The 14078-nt window shown below is 44.8% G+C and overlaps 1 protein-coding gene across 2 annotated transcripts in view; it reads left to right on the top strand.

Annotated features, from left to right (window-relative positions):
- The window catches only part of FRMPD1 (FERM and PDZ domain containing 1), a 371129-nt gene that overhangs the window by 279646 nt on the left and 77405 nt on the right, over positions 1-14078 (top strand). For both annotated transcript variants that reach the window (XM_063914260.1, XM_063914259.1), the window contains exon 6: positions 10964-11068. In XM_063914260.1, coding sequence (XP_063770330.1) covers positions 10964-11068 — 105 coding nt within the window. The remainder of the gene's footprint in view (positions 1-10963; positions 11069-14078) is intronic.

Genomic DNA, 14078 nt, shown 5'->3' with positions numbered 1-14078 from the left:
TCCAGAGTCTCCTGTTAACACAGGAACTACTATTGGTTGATTGATGTGAAAAAACGACACTACCTTTGGTAGAAAAGCGGGATTCGTCCGAAGTTCCGCTCTGTCATCATGAAAAATTAAATACGGTGACTTGCATGACAAGGCACCCAAATCTGAAACACGCTTAGCCGAAGCTAAGGCTAAAAGAAAAATCGTTTTCCAAGTGAGAAATTTAATATCCACTTGTTGTAAGGGTTCAAAGTAATCGGACTGTAAGAAATCTAAAACCAGATTCAAGTCCCATGGTGCTGTAGGTGGAATGAAAGGAGGCTGTATCCTCTTTACACCCTGTAGAAACGTATGTATTGACTGCAACGAGGCCAATTTCCTTTGAAAATAAATTGACAACGCAGATACCTGCACCTTTAATGTGGAAAGACGTAGTCCTCCATCTAACCCCATTTGTAAAAATAACAAAAGACGGGATAATTTAAAAGACGATGTCGGAAATTTCCGAGCTTCACACCAACCTATATAAGTACGCCAAATTCTATAATAATGAGCTGCCGTAACCGGCTTCCTAGCTCGTACCATGGTTGGTATAACAGACTCAGGAATGCCCTCTTTCCTTAAGATGGCCTTTTCAACAGCCACCCCGTCAAACGCAGCCGCGCTAAATCGGGGTAAAGGAACGGACCCTGTTGTAACAGGTCCGGACGTAGTGGGAGTGGCCACGGATCGTCTGCGAGTAACCCGAGGAGATCCGAGAACCAAGCCCTCCGAGGCCAATGAGGCGCTATTAGAATGACTGTGACGAACCCTCTCTTGATCCGTTTTAGCACCAACGGGAGCAGCGGAAACGGTGGAAACAGATACACAAGGCTGTATGGCCACGTGGCTGTGAGAGCATCCACCGCCACTGCCCCTGGATCTCTTGTTCTGGACACATATCTTGACACCTGATGATTGTGGCGGGATGCCATTAGATCCACCTGAGGGTAACCCCACTTCTGGATCAACATCTGAAATACTTCTGGATTCAATGCCCACTCTCCTGGATGAAAATCCCGACGACTGAGAAAATCTGCCTCCCAGTTGTCCACTCCAGGAATGAACACTGCCGATAATATCACCTGGTGATATTCGGCCCATCTGAGGATCCGAGCTACTTCCCGCATAGCCATGCGGCTTCTCGTTCCTCCTTGTTTGTTTATATATGCGACTGCCGTCGCGTTGTCTGACTGCACCTGAACAGTCTGAAAACGAAACATGTACACCGCTTGTCTTAGAGCATTGTAAATCGCCCTGAGTTCCAGAACATTTATGGATAGCGATCTTTCGTGATCCGCCCAGAGGCCCTGGAGCCGATAACTCTGAACTACAGCTCCCCAACCTCTGAGACTTGCGTCTGTTGTCAGAATTATCCAATTCGCGACGCCGAATCGTCTCCCTGCAGATAGATTGTGTATTTTTAACCACCAGAGAAGAGACACCCTGACTTGTGGTGACAACCTCACCCTGTGGTGCAGCTGCAGATGTGATCCCGACCACTGTGCTAACACCTCCAGTTGAAACGGACGTGAGTGAAATCTTCCGAACTGAAGTGCTTCGAAAGCCGCCACCATTGTGCCTAGAAGGCGAATGCACAAATGTACTGAGACTGTGCGTGGCTTGAGCACTAATTGCACCAGATGACGAATGCCCTGTACTTTCTGTTGTGGCAGGTAAACCCTTTGTTTTACTGTATCGAGAATCATCCCTAGGAATTGAAGTCGCTGACACGGAATTAGATGTGATTTCTTTAAACTGACTATCCAACCGTGCTGAACTAGTACATTGTACGTTAGTAAGGCATGTTGGAGAAGCAATTGTTGAAACGGAGCCTTTATGAGTAGATCGTCTAAATACGGAACAATTATTACCCCTAGGGACCTGAGATGAGCTGTCATCACGGACATTACCTTGGTGAATACCCGAGGCGCTGATGAGAGGCCAAACGGTAGAGCCTGAAATTGGTAATGGTCTCGTCTTATCGCAAACCTTAAGAAACTCTGGTGAGGTGGCCAAATCGGAATGTGCAAATACGCATCCTTGAGATCTAGTGCAATCATGAATTCCTGTGGCTCTAACCCTGCAATTACTGACCTGAGAGATTCCATCTTGAATCTGTGGTAAGTGACGTAATGATTGAGACCTTTTAGGTTCAATATTGGCCTGACTGAGCCATCTGGTTTTGGTACCAGAAACAGACTGGAATAATAACCCTGCCCCTGTTCCTGCACAGGGACCGGAATTATCACTGCAGCATTCAGCAGAGACTGAATGGCAACCTGCAGAACTGCTTTCTTGTCGTCCGACACAGGCAGTCCTGTCGTGAAAAATCTTCCTGTCGGAAGATAATCGAACTCTATTTTGTAACCCTCTAATACTAAATTGCGGATCCACCCATCTGTGGACGTCTGCAGCCACGCCCCCTGAAAGCTCTGAAGGCGTGCTCCCACAATTGGAGATCCGAGATGGGCTGGGAGCCCGTCATGCCACTGGTTTGTTAGTGGTCTTGGTGTCTTGACGACGTGCATTGGATTGTCGGGCACTACGTCCCCGACCTCTTCTGCCCGGCGTGACTGCTCCTCCCTGCCCACGAAAGGGCTGAGTTCTAAAGGATTTGAACGCCGGACCAGAATATTTCCGTTTAGGTATAGTTGTAGGCGATGGAAGAAAAACAGACTTCCCTCCAGTAGCCTCAGAAATCCATTTGTCCAATTCAGGACCAAAAAGTTTCTCGCCATCATAAGGCAATGCCTCTATACCTTTTTTAACCTCCGTCTCCGCCTGCCACGAACGCAGCCAAAGTGCTCGTCGTACTGTGACTAGCGATGAGGACAGGCGAGAAGTAAGCTGACAGACGTCAGTAGAAGCTGTACATAGATATTCAGCAGCTTCCCAGATTTGATCCGCGAGAAGTATAAGATGATCATCTTGCAGAGCCGACTTGAGCTCTTTTATCCATACCATTAAAGCTTTAGTAACCCAAATGCCAACCAACCCAGGTCTTAACAGCACTCCAGTTGCTGTGTACATGGACCTTAGCATAGCCTCTATTTTACGATCTGCAGGGTCTTTAAGCGTAGTAGCAGTTGGGACTGGTATGGTTAACTTCCTCGTAAGTTTAGATACGGATGAATCCACCAAAGGTGGGTTCTCCCATGTAGCTGTCATGGCCTCTGGAAACGGGTAACTCGATTTAAATCTACGAGGAATAGAAAACCGTTTGTCCGGATTTTTCCGTGACTCCAGTAACATTTTATTAAGAGATTCCGAGATAGGGAAACACATCGGAGATCTCTGTCGTTTAGTAAAGACTACCTCATCATTCGTCAGTGGCTCCTCAGTTTCCGTAAACTCCAGCGACTGACGAACTGCTCTGATGAGATTGTCAATACCTGGGCTGTCAAAGTCGTCACCTTCTGACTGTTGTTCTATTTCGCCCTCCTCGTACTCCTGTTCAGTGAGGTCTAGTATCCCAGAGACAGGAAAATTAGTAGGAAAAGGAAACTTATCTTTTCCACTCAAGGTGGACTTATGACCAGTTTGAGACTCCCCAGGTAACTCAAATGGTCTCATCTTAAACTCAGATCTTGCCGCCTCTCTTTCTTCACGAGAGGCGGCCAGTTCTGATTGTAAACCAACTAATACATCTGCAAGTAAAGCCCATGGCGGGTCCTGAGATGCCTTTACTTCTGGAATGGAAATCGTATTTATGGCTGTATTAACAACACATGCTGTACATGTGGTGGATCCATCAGGCAACACACTCTTACAGACATGACATGACAAATGTTTCTTAGATTTTGCTGGTGTCTTACTCATTATGAAGACAGACAATACAAACTCCACACAGACAGACTGCACGACTCAGTAATAACACCAAAGTTCCTGGTATATATCTAGGCAAGTGCAGTGCCTGCCAGAAATACGAAAACTGACCCCAAAATTCCTCTAGTACCACTCTTAGCCGAGATGTAAAAATAGGAAACCTGGAACAGACAGGAGAACATTTAAACATATTAAGCATTTCTTGCACTGCCAAATACTGTTAAAGTCTCCCCCCCCCCCACTCCCACGACCTCCGTGTACAGCACCGGGTCTGGGCCTGTGGAAGTTTTGCAAAGGGCCGTGTGAGCGGCCTGTCTATAGACCCCGGACAACGGAACTCCTCGGCTGCTGCGGGCGGATGGCGGAAGCAGAGAGCGTGCTGCATGGAGCCGTGGAGCGGCCCATGCACACGTGCTCCCGCCCGCCACACACAGCATAACGGCGTGTCTGTGTAGCCAAGCAGCGCTGCTGCTGCGCAGGGAGCAGCGGTCTTTTAGGATGCTGGGAGCCGGAGAGTGAGAGCGCGCCGCATGGACCGTGAAGCGGCCCATGTACACGCGCTCCGGGCAGCGGTGAGTACCCAACAATCCCCAACAGTGGAGCGGCAGCAAGCGCTGACCGCCCCAACCCAACATACCTGGACCGTGACAAAAGTCTATGACGGGGCCTTCATCCAAGCTCCGTCCAGCTTTCCTGCAGGCAGCCTGCAAGTGGAGTGAGGGAGCTCTTTACAGAGAGGTCCGACACTCACGGCTACTCAGCCGCTTCCACTGTCCCTGACCCACGCCTGTTAGAAGGGGGGAAAGGACGTGGAAATTGAAGAAAAAAAAAACTTAGAAAAAAATCCAATACTTTGTGGATGAGCTCCACTATGCCTTCTAACTGTGTCGAGCACAGAAAAAACACTGGAGTGCTGCAGGATATGGAGGGGAGGAGTAGTCTCAAAAATTAATTTATTCAGTGCCTTCTTCCGGTGGAAGCCGTCCATATCCCAAGAGTACTCCAGTGACCCCTAGTGGATGAAAAAGAAATGGCGCCCGTGAGCTGCGGGACGAAGTTCCGCCCCCTTCCCGGCGGATCCCGTCTATACCACATGGTCCTTTTGGAGTGCCCAGCATCCTCTAAGACGTAAGAGAAATGTAGACTCTGAATAATACTGTATTACAAGTTGTCTGTTCATTAAAGGGCTTGCCAATTGAGTTAGCCGTTTGTAAATGATACAGGAATGCTATCAATGAAAAGCATTATAATATAGCAGCTTAATAGATGCCACATACAGTTTATGGCTATATTATATTAGATCTAATGCAGCAAATGTAATCACATAATTTTGAAATGAGCTGGGTTATTAGCATTATAGAATTACATTGGGCAGACAGGGAAACTACTCTGGAATTTAGAATGTGCAGTAGAAATATTTCATAGCCATCATTTTACAGCCTGTACATGTCGAGGAACTGAAACAACAGAGCAGATACAGAAGGCATGTACTGTCTTTAGAAGTAATAAAATCATTTGAACGCCTCACCAACACAGCAGATAAGTAAATATACAGTATATGTACTAGTGTATTGCACTAGTGGGATTTTCACTGTAGCCTAGGGACAAATTTATCAAATAACTTTATTGCTTTGCTGTACAGACACTGCCACTGTGAGCAATACTGTATGTGTCGTTATCACATTATTCATTCAAGGTTTGTGCCACTTACTGTATGTTAGCCGGCCGGTATGGCTCTCGTGTTTGGAGACATTGCCCATAGGGTGAAACAGGTTTCCTGCTCCTGGCATTGTTTGAAAGTGACTGTATACAGTATGTGCAGTCAATTAGCCACCTGTGATCAGCACTCAATACCTTAGTACTTGTAATGAGAGCTCACCTAGTACTCAGTGTTAGGTGATTGCACTGTGAATCTGAATTTATGAACACTCCGTAAAGTTTGAAATTAGACATCAGCTTGTGACTCCCTGGCTTGCTACTGGACTACTCTCCTGTCTGGTGAAATACTATGCACTAACCTTGCATCTTATCTGACTACAATTTGCTTAAACCCTTGTCTGTTACGCCAAATATTGGACTTGTTTGTGGATTATGTACAGTATTTGCATTGCCCATGCCTGCTACTATTGTCCACCCATGTGCCAGATTATTCATCTTGCAATTGGACCTCGCTTTGCCTAACCCTTCCCTACTGATCCCAAGAAGGGATTGTTTGACTTTGAATCATTTATGTCTTGACACCTCAAGACAGGTGAGCAACACCTCTTAGTACTTGTATCAGTTTGCTTGCTCACCATATATTTCCATATTTAAGTGTGCCAATGGGGTTTAATGTGAGAAAAAGGGTAATAAAACTTAGGTGTCTGTGACACTTTTTATTGTAGCTTTTTTTTTTTAAGTTTTAGAACATTACAAAGAGCAATACAAAAGGCAGCATACTATAACATGCACTATGTGACATAAGGAATACAGATTGGTACAGACAGATAGAACAAGGTAACAACATATTTAACAAGAAGCCTTGTAATATGATAGAGGTCCTAAGTCATGAGAAAGAAAAAACATTGCACATGAAATATTTCAAAGGACTTAGGTTGTCACCATGCAGGTGCTTGGTCGTAAAATTAACAGTCATGTCACATCTGAGCACAAAGAATTAAATTGGTAGAATAATTAGAGACATAAATTTGATTTTAGAGATGGTGACAAGGTAAAGACAGAAATAAATAGGCTAAGCTGTTGTCGGGAAAGGAAAAAATCAGTTTATTCAAATAGTTTCATAATAGGGTTTTTAGTCTGTGTCAAAGGTAAAAATGCTACACTACGTAGGCAAAAGTGTTTGTGCCCCATCCACTACCCAACCGCAAGTGAAAAGGTGTGCTCCAGCAACAGGCACGTGTTTGTGAAGGTATAAAACAGGCACTGATTAGATCATTTGCAAATTAAATGGTTTGCCAGAATGAGTTAACCGAGTTTGAAAAGAGGATCATTGTAGGCTGCGTGATGTCATGTTTCAAGGGCGACACCCTGGCCAGTCCATCCGGTAATACGGATGGACTGGCCAACTCAGAGTCCAAATCTTAACCCCATTGGGACAAATTGAAGCGACGGGTACGTTCTAGACTGACTCAACTCTCTTAAGTGTCACAGTTGGTCACTGTACTTAAGACAGAATGGCAAAACATACTGCCTGCTGTTGTCTAGGAACTTGTGAGCAGTTTGCCAAGAAGGGTGTCTGCAGTAATCACAGCATGTGGTGGACCTACAAAGTACTGACATCAATAAACTTTTGTTGATCTATTTGCTGTTAGTGTCCAATCACTTTTGTCTGCACAGTGTAGGTTGATAATAATTAAACCTTGACTTCAAACAGTAATGGGGAAGTTGTTGAGGCCCATTTTTTTTTTAAATTATCTTTTTAGCTACAGTTAAATAACCACCATTAGGGGTTTAATATTAATCACCATAGCCTGTAACCAAGTATTGGGGCATACTTATATCTTGACAATACCTCTTCAGATATCGCCATATCAGTTCAATTGAATTTCTTATGAAGAAATCTAGCATCTGTCTTCCCACTAAATATGAAAATTTTTTATTGAGACTTCTGATGTTATACCCTCAAAAAGACTATTATCCTAAAGGGCTCCTGACTAGGGTTGGTAAAGGTGAAAAAAGCAAACCGTGAACCATTAGGCCTAAGCCATTGAATGGAAAAACCATCGCCATCAGATGCAAAACATCGTCAAAGCTCTAAACTTTCCTTTATACATTTGTGGATTAATTTGATAAGCAACGAGTCTTCTAATAGATGACACACTGTATGACTGTAGAGCTTGGTAGGGTTTTAAAAATATAATAACTCAGTACATCTGTTCTACCGAGTGTCAACAGCAGACACAAGGGAAGAGGAGGAGAAAGAGGAATGTACATATCAAAGGACAGCAGAGCAATACAGTAATTACAGTTGTACAAGTGGACAAAATGAACAGTGACAAAAACAAATTCAACGATTCAGGTACATTGTGGACCAATGCACACATGGTGACACCAGGAGCGAGAGGCTTTTAAATTACTTTCTCAAAGACAATTTTCCTAATGCGCATAATTAATAATAATAAATGCTGTTAAGTAACAACCATCAATGACAGAACTAGAAAGAGACATGGCGGTATGCATGCTGAATACTTTGATGTTACTCTTCCTTAAATCTTAAATTATATTAGCAGCTGAGTTGTAAGTATAACCCTCTAACTATACTGTAGTTCCTCTTTAGCTAATTATCATCTCTTCCAGTACTATTTTATAATCATTTGTGAGTTTTCAAATGGAATTGTGTCATTATTTGGCTGAAGACATTGGTGATTATTGGATTTGGTATACTAATAGATATAGGGGTATATGCAATAGCGGGCGAATTCGCGGCAATTATCGCCGTTTTTTCAATTCGACCAAATTCGCCAGGTGAATTCCGGAAGGTGGCTTCCGGAATTCACCATATGCAATGAAAAACGGATTCGCCAGAGTCGCGGGCGAAAATCGGCCGATTTGGCGGATTTTGCCGCGATTTTAAAAAACGGGAAAAAACGGTGAAAAACCCGAAAAAAAAATGGCGTGGGGTCCCCCCTCCAAAGCATAACCAGCCTCGGGCTCATCGAGCTGGTCCTGGTTCTAAAAATGCAGGGGAAAAATCGGCCAGGGATCCCCCGTATTTTTAAAACCAGCACCGGGCTCCACTAGCTGGACAGATAATGCCACAGCCGGGGGTCACTTTTATGCCGTGCCCTGCGGCCGTGGCATCAAATATCCAACTAGTCACCCCTGGCCGGGGTACCCTGGGGGAGTGGGGACCCCTTCAATCAAGGGGTCCCCCCCCCCCAGCCACCCAAGGGCCAGGGGTGAAGCCCGAGGCTGTCCCCCCCCATCCAATGGGCTGCGGATGGGGGAGCTGATAGCCTTTGTGTTAAAAAAAAAGATATTGTTTTTTCCATTAGTACTACAAGTCCCAGCAAGCCTCCCCCGCAAGCTGGTACTTGGAGAACCACAAGTACCAGCATGCGGGAGAAAAACGGGCCCGCTGGTACCTGTAGTACTACTGGGAAAAAAATACCCAAATAAAAACAGGACACACACACCTTGATAGTAAAACTTTATTTCATACGCCGACACACACATACTTACCTGTGTTGACACGCCGACTGCAACGATCTCCGACGATCCGAGGGTACCTGTCAAAAAATTATACTCACCTTCCAGCGTCCAGAGGTCCAGGTCCAGAGGTAAATCCACGTACTTTGTAAAAAAACAAACCGAACACGATCCACCGGACTAATGAAAGGGGTCCAATGTTTTCACATTAGACTCCTTTCCCCGAATGCCGGGACATCACGTGACTCCTGTCACTGATGTCCCTTCAGCCAATCAGGAAGCGCTACTGCCGTGGCGCTCACCTGATTGGCTGGACGCCGTCTGTACTCTGACAGCGCCTCGCAAAGCCGCTCCATTACTTTCAATGGTGGGAACTTTGCGGCTAGCGGTGGGGTCACCCGCCGGTCAGCCGCTGACCGGCGGGTGACCTCACCGCTAGCCGCTAAGTTCCCACCATTGAATATAATGGAGGGAGCTGTGCGATGCGCTGTCACAGCGATCAGCCAATCAGGTGAGCGCAACGAAGTTGCGCTTCCTGATTGGCTTAGAGACCTGTCAGTGACAGCTGTCACTGACAGGCCTCATTCGTGGAAAGGTGTCCCATGTGTCAGCATGGGACCCCTTTCAGTCCGTTCTGGAGCGGGTATTTGCGTTTTCTTTTTTTGCCAAGTACGTGGATTTATCTCTGGACCCTGAGGTGAGTATATTGAACTTTGCTTTTCAGGTATCCGTGGATTCTACATGGAGAAGAGGACCGATGTCGGCGTGTGAACATAGGTAAGTATGTGTGTGTCGGTAGTGTGAAATAAAGTTTTACTGTCGACGGTGTGTGTGTCCTGTTTTTATTTGGGTATTTTTTTCCCAGTAGTACTACAGGTACCAGCGGGCCCGCTTTTCTCCCGTATGCTGGTACTTGTGGTTCTCCAAGTACCAGCTTGCGGGGGAGGCTTGCTGGGACTTGTAGTACTAATGGAAAAAACAATATCTTTTTTTTATCACAAAGGCTATCAGCCCCCCCATCCGCAGCCCATTGGATGGGGGGGGACAGCCTCGGGCTTCACCCCTGGCCCTTGGGTGGCTGGGGGGGGGGGACCACTTGATTGAAGGGGTCCCCACTCCCCCAGGGTACCCCGGCCAGGGGTGACTAGTTGGATATTTGATGCCACGGCCGCAGGGCACGGCATAAAAGTGACCCCCGGCTGTGGCATTATCTGTCCAGCTAGTGGAGCCCGATGCTGGTGTTAAAAATACGGGGGACCCCTACTCTTTTTGTCCCCCGTATTTTTGGCACCAGCACCAGGCGCAGAGCCCGGTGCTGGTTTTAAAAATACGGGGGATCCCCTGTCAATTTTTTCCCCGCATTTTTAGAACCAGGACCAGCTCAATGAGCCCGAGGCTGGTTATGCTTTGGAGGGGGGACCCCACGCCATTTTTTTTTCTGATTTTACCGTTCCAGCAATAAAAAAAAAAATAAATAAATAAATAATATTTTAAAAAATATATAAATAATATTTGTGCCTCCCCCCCAAAAAAAAAAAGTACCTAATCCCTTCTAATGTAAATAGATCTGCTATTCCCAAAAAAAAAAACACCAAAAAAAACATGTTTAAAATTTTTTTATTTGTTTTCACCCTCCAAAGTGTGGCGGATTGAAAATGACGAATTTGCTGTCTAAAAGCACTGCTGTCGAATTTCCAAACTTGAATTGAATATGCTTTGGTCGAATTGCAGCACTTGTATCATTGCAGAAAAGTCGAATTTGCAAAAAAGTCGAATTTCAAAAAGTCGAATTTTGAAAGTCCGTTTTTTGGTCGGAAAGCACTGCATTGCATAGGCGAATTTTTTTTTTTGGTCGAAAATGACCCGAAATTCGCCAATTTCGGGAATTCGACCACAATTGCATATACCCCATAATGTTTTAAAATGTGAAAAATGACTGCATTCATTTTGTTTTCAATAGAGTCCCAAGTCATCTTTCCTTACAGCAGAGAAGAGGGCCAAATTAAAAAGTAACCCAGTGAAAGTAAGATTTGCAGAAGAAGTGATCGTCAATGGCCACACTCAGGTTTGTAGCTTTTCCTCTTTGTAGGGGATAAAACACATGTATTTGTTGGATTAAACACTATTCTGTATGAAATGTCACTGATTTTTCGCAGCCCAAGAGCTCATTTGCCAGCGCTCAACAATATTATTTATTTATTAGCAGTTTCTTATATAGCGCAGCATATTCCGTTGCGCTTTACAATTAGAACAACAATTATAGAACAAAACTGGGCAAAGACAGACAGACAGACAGACAGAGGTAGGAAGGCCCTGCTCGCAAGCTAACAATCTATAGGGAAATAGGCATTGATACACAAGGATAGATGCTACCTGTTACATAATGGTTCCCCAGGTTGCTAGGTTCTTAATGGGTTGTATATGATATGATCACCCAGCAATGTTGGAAGACAAAATGTGAGTTTATGTGGACTGTACAGAGGGGATGTAACTTGATAGGGAAGCTGTGAAGGTTATGTGTGTGGGTCTGAAATTTGGTAGGCTTGTCTGAAGAGATGAGTTTTCAGAGAACGCTTAAAGGTTTGGAGACTAGAGGAGAGTCTTATTGTGCGTGGGAGTGCATTCCACAGAGTGGGTGAAGCCCGGGTAAAGTCCTGTAATTTTGAGTGGGAACAGGTAATACATGTGGATGAGAGACGCAGATCTTGTGCAGAGCGGAGAGGTCTGGTAGGGATATATTTTGAGATGAGTGAGGAGATGTATGATGGTGCACTTTGGTTAATAGCCTTGTATGTAAGTAAAAGTATTTTATATTTGACACGGTAGAATACCGGTAACCAATGGAGGGACTGACAGAGCGGATCAGCAGATAAAGAACGTCTGGCGAGGAAGATTAGCCTCGCAGCTGCATTTAAAATGGATTGAAGTGGTGATAGCCTATGTTTGGGAAGACCAGTAAGGAGACTATTACAATAATCAATGATGAGTGCATGGATTAGAGTTTTTGCAGTGTCTTGTGTAAGATAAGGGCGTATTTTGGATATGTTTTTAAGGTGCATGTAACATGATTTAGAGACAGATTGAATGTGTGGAACAAAGGACAGTTCAGAGTCAAGGGTGACACCTAGACAACGAGCTTGTGGGGTGGGGTGGATAGTTGCATTGTCAACAGTTATAGAGATATCAGGTTGGTAACTACTCTTAGCTGGTGGGAAAATAATTAATTCGGTTTTGGAAATGTTGAGTTTGAGGTGGCGAGATGACATCCAATATTAAATGGCAGACAGGCATCCAGTGACACGAGCTAATACTGGTGGTGATAAATCTGGGGAGGATAGGTAGATTTGAGTATCATCAGCGTACAAATGATACTGAAATCCAAAGGAGCTGATTAGTTTACCAAGAGAGGAGGTATAGATTGAGAAAAGCAGAGGACCTAAGACTGAGCCTTGCGGTACTCCAACTGATAGAGGTAGAGAAGAGGAGGTAGAATCAGAGAAGTGAACACTGAAAGAGCGATTAGATTGGTAGAATGAGAACCAAGAAAGGGCTGTGTCCTGAAGACCTAGGGATTGTAGTGTTTGTATGAGAAGAGAGTGGTCAACAGTGTCAAAAGCAGCAGAGAGATCTAGAAGAATAAGTAGTGTGTAATGGCCTTTTGATCTAGCAGTGACTAGATCATTCACTACTTTGGTCAGTGCCGTCTCTGTGGAGTGTTGGGCACGGAAGCCTGACTGAAGTGGGTCCAATAAGTTGTGCGAGTTAAGAAAGTGTGTAAGGCAAGTGTAGGCAAGCCTCTCAAGTAGCTTGGAGGGACTGGGTAGCTGAGAAATGGGACGGTAATTAGAGAGTGTGTTTGGATCAGAGTTGTGTTTTTTTAGAATGGGAGTAATCACTGCATGTTTAAACAGAGAGGGAAAGATACCAGTAGAGAGAGAGAGATTACAGATTTTAGTTAAGGTTGGGATAAGCACAGGAGACAAAGTTTTACTGACCTGTGAGGGTATAGGATCAAGAGGAGAGGTAGTGGAGTAGGAGGATGAAAAGAGTGTTGATACTTCATCTTCACTTGTGGGATCAAATGAAGAGAAAGTGCCAGAGGGTTCAGGTAGGGAATTGAGCAGGTCACTGGCTGAGTTAGAGCATACCATTTCATCTCGGATTTTATCAATCTTATCCTTGAAGTAGGAAGCAAGTTCTTGTGCACGGATAGTAGCTAGTGGGGGAGGTGAGGGAGGGTAAAGAAGTGATTTAAATGTATTAAAAAGTCGCTTGGGGTTGTTGGCATGATAAGAGATGAGAGATTGGAAATATGTTTGTTTGGCAGTGTCCAGGGCCTGACGATAGGAGTGGTAGGTAGTCTTATATGTGAGAAAGTGACTTGGATTCTGAGATTTCCGCCACTGACGTTCTACTTTACGTGACAGTTTTTGTAGGTGTCTTGTTGATTTAGAGTGCCATGGTTGGCATCTTAGCCTACGTGGAGTGTGATGGGTAGCTGGAGCCACTTCATCAAGGGCACTCTCTAGGGTCTAGTGCAGGTGTGATACAGCAGTGTCAGGTGTAGTAAATGTAGAGATTGGTGAGAGCAGTTGTTGCAGAGAAGTGGAAAGTTGTTGAAAATGTATATTGTTAGTATTTCTGCGGGTTAGAGGAGGCTTGCTTGGTTTTAGTGTCCTAGAATTTAAAGTAATAGAAGAGATTGTGAAGGTGATCAGGTTGTAATCAGAGAGAGGGAAAAGAGTGTTAGTGAATTCGGAAACTGAGCAGAGCCTGGTGAACACAAGATCAAGGCAGTGGCCCTCCTGGTGAGTAGAGGAGTCGGACCATTGGGTTAGGCCAAGAGAGGAGGTTAGAGAGAGGAGTTTGGATGCATGAACAGATTGTGGACTGTCAATAGCTATATTAAAATCGCCCATTATGATGGTGGAGATGTAAGAGGGTAAGAAGTGTTGGAGCCAGGCAGAAAAATCTTCTAGAAATTGTTGTTTAGGTTGCCCAAGAGGGCGATAGATAGCTGCAACATGCAGAGAGAAGGGGGTGAAAATCCTGATAGAGTGAACTTCAAATGAGGT

This window comes from Pseudophryne corroboree, chromosome 1 (genome assembly GCF_028390025.1).
Source record: "Pseudophryne corroboree isolate aPseCor3 chromosome 1, aPseCor3.hap2, whole genome shotgun sequence".
Taxonomy (NCBI): domain Eukaryota; kingdom Metazoa; phylum Chordata; class Amphibia; order Anura; family Myobatrachidae; genus Pseudophryne; species Pseudophryne corroboree.
The sequence above is the reverse complement of the archived record's forward strand: the minus strand, read 5'-3'. Positions and strand labels throughout refer to the sequence as shown.